The sequence below is a fragment of the Xenopus tropicalis genome, chromosome 7, assembly GCF_000004195.4.
Source record: "Xenopus tropicalis strain Nigerian chromosome 7, UCB_Xtro_10.0, whole genome shotgun sequence".
Classification (NCBI taxonomy): domain Eukaryota; kingdom Metazoa; phylum Chordata; class Amphibia; order Anura; family Pipidae; genus Xenopus; species Xenopus tropicalis.
In genome coordinates, this window is record NC_030683.2 from 3,589,860 (window position 1) to 3,598,318 (window position 8,459).

Consider the following 8,459-nt stretch of genomic DNA (forward strand, 5'->3'; position numbering starts at 1 on the left):
GCACTGCTGGTTCTGACTCCTGATACAACTCCCCAATATCCATTCATTCCTCATTCTCACTGGGTTTATAGTTATGTGTAACTGTCACTGTGTCTGTCCCTTTCCCTTCTCTGCACTGCTGGTTCTGACTCCTGATACAACTCCCCAATATCCATTCATCCCTCATTCTCACTGGGTTTATAGTTATGTGTAACTGTCACTGTGGCTGTCCCTTTCCCTTCCCTGCACTGCTGGTTCTGACTCCTGATACAACTCCCCAATATCCATTCATTCCTCATTCTCACTGGGTTTATAGTTATGTGTAACTGTCACTGTGTCTGTCCCTTTCCCTTCTCTGCACTGCTGGTTCTGACTCCTGATACAACTCCCCAATACCCATTCATTCCTCATTCTCACTGGGTTTATAGTTATGTGTAACTGTCACTGTGTCTGTCCCTTTCCCTTCCCTGCACTGCTGGTTCTGACTCCTGATACAACTCCCCAATATCCATTCATTCCTCATTCTCACTGGGTTTATAGTTATGTGTAACTGTTACTGTGTCTGTCCCTTTCCCTTCTCTGCACTGCTGGTTCTGACTCCTGATATAACTCCCCAATACCCATTCATCCCTCATTCTCACTGGGTTTATAGTTATGTGTAACTGTCACTGTGTCTGTCCCTTTCCCTTCTCTGCACTGCTGGTTCTGACTCCTGATACAACTCCCCAATACCCATTCATTCCTCATTCTCACTGGGTTTATAGTTATGTGTAACTGTCACTGTGTCTGTCCCTTTCCCTTCCCTGCACTGCTGGTTCTGACTCCTGATACAACTCCCCAATATCCATTCATCCCTCATTCTCACTGGGTTTATAGTTATGTGTAACTGTCACTGTGTCTGTCCCTTTCCCTTCCCTGCACTGCTGGTTCTGACTCCTGATACAACTCCCCAATATCCATTCATTCCTCATTCTCACTGGGTTTATAGTTATGTGTAACTGTCACTGTGTCTGTCCCTTTCCCTTCCCTGCACTGCTGGTTCTGACTCCTGATACAACTCCCCAATACCCATTCATTCCTCATTCTCACTGGGTTTATAGTTATGTGTAACTGTCACTGTGTCTGTCCCTTTCCCTTCCCTGCACTGCTGGTTCTGACTCCTGATACAACTTTCCAATATCCATTCTAGAACATTCCCATTGTCCATATATAGATATGTATAGTTGCAATAAGCCAGGTATTTATGTGTATATACTGTATATATGACCATACCTCGGTGCCAATAGACTGTCGGTTGAGATCTATGGGGGGGTAGACTGGTTTAGGCTTCGTTAGCACATAGATGAAAGCAGAGATCCCAACAGTAATGAGACTAACGATCAATGGAGTGGGGAGGGGGGTGAAGAGGAAGCTCAGGCAGCAGAACATTGGGGCGATCTGGTTAAAGAAGCAAAAAAAAAAAGCAAAATACTTGTTAGAAAATAGTTATATATTAGTTCAACTGAGTTCCATTGTGTAAATGGCTGTATAACCCAAGCATATGCAGTATATATATATATATCTATCATTATCGTTATTATTTTAGCTTTTCCTAATAGTCTTGCACTCTTGCTTTGCTGCTGTTCCTGCTTGAATGATTCCAATGTTTAGTCCCTTGTTTTCACAGCAAAGAACCTCTTAGGTTATTGTAACTAATGGCATTTTGAGCAAAAAAGCAGACAAAATATGATTCTATAGCCGGAACGGTCCATTTTGGCTCTCAGGACCCTATGGCACCCCCATACTGTAGGACGGACCCCCCCACTACCCACCCCAATATATCCATTAGTGATATATTGGGGTGAATTCTAATTTTCTCTTCTGGCCATCGAATATTGGTTTATAACCAAGAATTATACGTGATTCTAAAGGATAAATGCAGAAAGAGGCATAGTACCCAGGGGAGATCCTGAGCCAAGGAACTAACAATCTACTCACCGAACCCATTTGCCTGTATTGCCCCATAAAGCAGTGAGACACAGATAAATCAGATACATTATATGAACTGCAATGAGGTGGGATTGCTGCCCCAAAGCACCAAAATGGAGGCAAAAGTTCCCATGATGCTCAGTGCTATTTAACAAGACTATTTCCAATAATAATTCAGACCCCCCCCAATCTCATATTATTAGAATGATCGGAAAATCGATTCCATGGTCCCAGCTCTCCTTGTTGGTTGCGTTTTAATTGTGTTTTGCTGCGTGTGTGGACTCGCTGTGTTGTGCAAACCCAGGGGCCAATTAGCTCGGGGCATGACAATGTGTAAGGAGTTTGCAGTGTAATTAATTTAATTATGACTTTTGAGGAAATTTGTGTTGTGTCCCTAATTACAGTGTCACCTTGGCGGCCACCGACCCACACAGCCCCCACAAACTCCATGACTGACCCTCCGTGGGTTCCTAACATGAAAGGGAAAATATATTGTAATTATCAGATTATCTATTGCTTTTTAAAGGGGAACTCTACCTGAACCCTTTTTTTGCATAATAAACCATAATGTAATGCCAATAAACTGTTTGGATCTCAATAAGGGGTAATTATATCTTAGTTGGGATCAAGTACAGGGTATCTGTTTTATTATTACAGAGAAAAGGGAATCATTTAACCATTAAATAAACCCAATAGGGCTGTTCTGCCCCAATAAGGGGTAATTATATTTAGTTGGGATCAAGTACAGTTTACCTGTTTTATTATTACAGAGAAAAAGGGAATCATTTAACCATTAAATAAACCAAATAGGGCTGTTCTGCCCCAATAAGGGGTAATTATATCTTAGTTGGGATCAAGTACAGGTACTGTTTTATTATTACAGAGAAAAGGGAATCATTTAACCATTAAATAACCCAATAGGACTGTTCTGCCCCAATAAGGGGTAATTATATCTTAGTTGGGATCAAGTACAGGTACTGTTTTATTATTACAGAGAAAAGGGAATCATTTAACCATGAAATAAACCCAATAGGGCTGTTCTGCCCCAATAAGGGGTAATTATATCTTAGTTGGGATCAAGTACAGGTACTGTTTATTATTACAGAGAAAAGGGAATCATTTAACCATTAAATAAACCCAATAGGGCTGTTCTGCCCCAATAAGGGGTAATTATATCTTAGTTGGGATCAAGTACAGGTACTGTTTTATTATTACAGAGAAAAGGGAATCATTTAACCATGAAATAAACCCAATAGGGCTGTTCTGCCCCAATAAGGGGTAATTATATCTTAGTTGGGATCAAGTACAGGTACTGTTTTATTATTACAGAGAAAAGGGAATCATTTAACCATTAAATAAACCCAATAGGGCTGTTCTGCCCCAATAAGGGGTAATTATATCTTAGTTGGGATCAAGTACAGGTACTGTTTTATTATTACAGAGAAAAGGGAATCATTTAACCATGAAATAAACCCAATAGGGCTGTTCTGCCCCAATAAGGGGTAATTATATCTTAGTTGGGATCAAGTACAGGTACTGTTTTATTATTACAGAGAAAAGGGAATTATTAAAGAAATGTAACCTGTGAGGCAATTCTGTCCTATTCCTACTGGACGAAATTGGAAGAATTTCAATTTTTATGAATTTTATTTCCCAGGGATTTTGATATGGAAACAGAACAACACAAGACTGAGGATCAGACTCTTTTGAAAATGTAGAAAGAGATAAAAAGGCCACGTTTGTGTAGATTCACGCTTTGGCCACAATCCCAGGCAGAGTTCAGAGTCCCCAGTAATCTGTGGAGTTTATTCCCATCGTACGTAGCAGTTACACTCTAACCCCCAGCCGGGAGGTCAGGATTCCAAGGGTAAATATACACTTTGCATTGTGGGCCAAAGGGCAGCGCTCATTCCTAGAGCCGAGGAAAGGGCGACACTTGGGGCAATTTGTGTGCAATAAATGTTGCACCAGTGGCCAATGAGGGTTCATCCTTTCTGCCAATTGGCCAGAGCCGTTTCCGTTCCCGCAATCTTTCATCCCTTGCGCAATGTCCCAGATACTCTGATATGGGAATAATTAATGAATTGTAATATTGCCCATTTAATAGGGCATTAGTTGAGATGACGGGGGGCGCCCCCAACCCACCACGAAACAAGGGGAATATCACCCCATAAATTCTACTTATGAAGTTTCCCAGCCCAAATGACTGCTCGGAACAAATTACAAATAGAATTTTTCGACTGTACTGTAGGGGTGAACTCATATTACTGCAACCCCCTCTTTGCAAATTCACTTGGGTCATTCCATCTCAGGGAAATCGGCCCCAACCGGGCTGAACTGGTACCTTGGAATGGCTCTATTTTAGCTGGTTCACCATTGAATTAACTTTTTGTATGTTATAGAATGGCCCATTATAAGCAACTTTTTAATTGGTCTTCATTATTTATTTGTTATCGTTTTTTTAATGATTTTCCTTCTTCTTCTGCCTCTTTCCAGCATTCAAATGGGGGTCACTGACCCCGGCAGCCAAACCCTATTGCTCTGTGAGGCTCCAGTTTTATTGTTATTGTTACTTTTTATTCCTTATCTTTCTATTCAGCCCCTCCCCTATTCATATATCAGTCTCTCATCCAAACCACTCCCTGGTTGCTAAGGTAATTTGGACCCTAGCAACCAAATAGCTGCTGAAACTCCAAACTGGAGAGCTGCTGAACGGAAAATGAAATAACTAAAAAACGACACATAATAAAAAATGAAGACCAATTGCAAAATCTCTCAAAATGTTAACTCAAAGGTGAACATCCACTTTTTTACACCTTAGTAAATACCGATATCCCCCCCCCCCCAGCTGGTTGGAAATGCCTGAGTGCTGATAGTACAGCTGCTGCGCAACCTGATAAAGGGCAAATAAGGACATGGGTTTGGGCATTTAGCCGTAGAGGTGGAACGTGGTGAAGGAGAAACACAGAGCTATGCAGGGCCATGGGAATGAATAGATTGGGGTATATTGGGTGCCCCCCACCTTTACCTCTAAGGGCTGCAGTACTGATAGGGAGACACTGCCATAAGCGCGACCTTTTGGGCAACCGTCCAAAACTGACATTGGTTCCCGGCAAGAAAGGTAAATATCTGCTCTCAAGCAGGAGGGTAAAGGTGGCATTTACAGCCCTGACATTTAATTGTCCCCTAGATACTGGGCACATTGTAACTGCAGGCACTCAGCCAGTTAAAGGGAAACCACAATCAGTTTAACAAATTATATATATATTTTTTCTTTCAATAACTAACATTACTTCTCTGGATGCAAATAATACCCTCATTGGTTTTTTGCAGCAGTGATCTTAGTTGGGATCAAGTACAGGTACTGTTTTATTATTACAGAGAAAAGGGGATCATTTAACCATTAAATAAACCCAATAGGGCTGTTCTGCCCCCAATAAGGGGTAATTATATCTTAGTTGGGATCAAGTACAGGTACTGTTTTATTATTACAGAGAAAAGGGAATCATTTAACCATTAAATAAACCCAATAGGGCTGTTCTGCCCCAATAAGGGGTAATTATATCTTAGTTGGGATCAAGTACAGGTACTGTTTTATTATTACAGAGAAAAGGGAATCATTTAACCATTAAATAAACCCAATAGGGCTGTTCTGCCCCAATAAGGGGTAATTATATCTTAGTTGGGATCAAGTACAGGTACTGTTTTATTATTACAGAGAAAAGGGAATCATTTAACCATTAAATAAACCCAATAGGGCTGTTCTGCCCCAATAAGGGGTAATTATATCTTAGTTGGGATCAAGTACAGGTACTGTTTTATTATTACAGAGAAAAGGGAATCATTTAACCATGAAATAAACCCAATAGGGCTGTTCTGCCCCCCAATAAGGGGTAATTATATCTTAGTTGGGATCAAGTACAGGTACTGTTTTATTATTACAGAGAAAAAGGAATCATTTAACCATTAAATAAACCCAATAGGGCTGTTCTGCCCCAATAAGGGGTAATTATATCTTAGTTGGGATCAAGTACAGGTACTGTTTTATTATTACAGAGAAAAGGGAATCATTTAACCATGAAATAAACCCAATAGGGCTGTTCTGCCCCAATAAGGGGTAATTATATCTTAGTTGGGATCAAGTACAGGTACTGTTTTATTATTACAGAGAAAAGGGAATCATTTAACCATTAAATAAACCCAATAGGGCTGTTCTGCCCCCCAATAAGGGGTAATTATATCTTAGTTGGGATCAAGTACAGGTACTGTTTTATTATTACAGAGAAAAAGGATATTCATTTAAAAAAATGAATTTGTTGTTTAAAATGGGAGATGGCCTTTACAAAATCCTTTCTGGATAACAGGTTTCCAGATAACAGATCCCATCAGCCGGAGTGAAGACTAAAATTGAGTGGGCACAAGACTCAGTTGGTTCTGTACCAAGTACTGCAAGTTCTGAACCGAGGCAAAATTAAAACCTATAATAACTAACACTATTAGCATTTGTGTGTGTCAGCGTCAGAAGCAAAACACAGAATCTGTATTGTCCATATTGTCAGCATAACTGAACATGCAATGACCTTAGATTGTAAGTTCCATGGGTCAGGGAGTCATTGCACCCAATTAAATAGTGGATAAGTAGTAGCACTGTATGGCAACAAAAGCAAAGATGAATTATCTTTATTGTATTGTCTGTGTACTGTCTATCTATCTATCTATTGCCTGTCTATTCATTTATGTATCTGTCTATCTATCTATTGCCTGTCTATTCATTTATGTATCTGTCTATCTATCTGTCTATCTATAGTCTGTCTATTCATCTATTTATTTATGTCTATCTATCTATCTATCTATCTATTGCCTGTCTAGTCATCTATTTATTTATCTGTCTGTCTGTCTATCTATCTATCTATCTATCTATCTATCTATCATCTGTCCATCTGTCTGTCTATCTGTCTGTCTATCTATCTGTCTGTCTTATGTCATCTCAATCATATTTAGAATTTAATTCCTTTGTTTAATATCCGTTAGTATATTTACATTTTGATTTGTACTGATATATCATAATATAAATTATATATTGTCGACGTCTTTCCCCTTCTCATACCCCAGAATTCACAGCTATAGATACTGCCTTATACTTTTCCTATGTGCAATGTTCCCAATCAGTGCAGCTGAGTAAGGAGAGGCCCATAATGCACTGCACTGGGGGTTGTACATTTGGGGGTACTTACCTCAGTGTCCCGGCTCGGGGTGGTGGATCCTACAAACTATTGGGCCGCTCAGACCCTGCAGAAGAGGCTGATCTCTAGGACAGATCCTGCTCAGGACTGTGCCCCAGTTCTCCCCCAGCTGCTCTATTAATTGGCCGCACAGAGAGTGTAATCTTTGTACCTTCCCCGCAGCAGGTTCAAAGGTAGAAATCCAGTTGTTTGAATAGAGTCAATGAGCTGCCTGTCATGAAGAGGTTAAATGCAAGACGCTTGTGTCATTGAGCAACAAGGGAACCTCATCTGCCGGGGTTACAACATCCTAAAGTGGAATTTGTGCGCCGCGTTACGGCAATCGCTGGAATATAGCAGCGCAGCCTGGTAAAACACACACAGACACTTGGCAGGGTCAGTCCATTCCATGAAGAAACCCCTTCTCATTTGTTCTATGTTCTAGGTGTTAGTTTGGCCTTTATTTCAATCCTGGACCAAAACCATTGCCTTTGCCATTTCTATATGCTCAGGGGTTGTACGCCTTTGAATAAACTTTAAGTATGATATAGATGTTGATACAATATGCAATTGGTCTTCATTTTTTTTATTGCTGTGGTTTTTCGGTTATTTTGCTTTCTATTCATCAGCTCTCCAGTTTGGTTTTTCAGTCGCTATCAGGTTGGTAGGGTCTTGTGTACCTAGCAACCAGACAGTGGTTTGAATGAGAGACTAGAATATGCATGGTCGGACTGGGGGGTGCAGGGCTCACCGGGGCTGCTGCCTCAGGGACCCCTGTACCCCCAAATGAGCACCCATGCAGCCTTCACATCCCCAAACGCAAAGCTGCTAGGAAAAGGATATTCAATAACGCACCAAAAGTTGATAGAAAGGTGGGCCACCCCCTTAATCAGGCCTGGTAGAAAATCCTATCAGCGGACGACCATGTTTGCCCGGCCTGGCACCTCAGCAGGAACTCCGCATGGGAATTTACTGTCGGACAAAGGCTGAATGTTGGGGTCGGCCTGGAAGACCTAGGGTTGCCCCCCTGGGATCATAGGAGTCACAGGGCACACAAACAAGCCAAGGCACACATACATGCTAGGCCCAATCAGAGCTGCATCACTTCCTGTCAGCTGATCTCTGAGGGAGCACCCAGCTGCATCACTTCCTGTCAGCGGATCTCTGAGGGAGCACACAGCTGCATTACTTCCTGTCAGGGAATCTCTGAGGGAACACACAGCTGCATCACTTCCTGTCAGCGGATCTCTGAGGGAGCACACAGCTGCATCACTTCCTGTCAGGGGATCT

The 8,459-nt window shown here is 41.3% G+C and overlaps 1 protein-coding gene across 1 annotated transcript in view; it reads right to left on the bottom strand.

The window, feature by feature from the left end:
- The window catches only part of acsl5 (acyl-CoA synthetase long chain family member 5), a 28,339-nt gene extending 21,070 nt beyond the window's left edge, over window positions 1–7,269 (bottom strand). Inside the window, 2 exon segments of the mRNA NM_001011069.1 lie at window positions 1,252–1,416; window positions 7,182–7,269. Coding sequence (NP_001011069.1) covers window positions 1,252–1,407 — 156 coding nt within the window. The 5' untranslated portion in view covers window positions 1,408–1,416; window positions 7,182–7,269.
- Window positions 7,270–8,459: the final 1,190 nt, after the last annotated feature.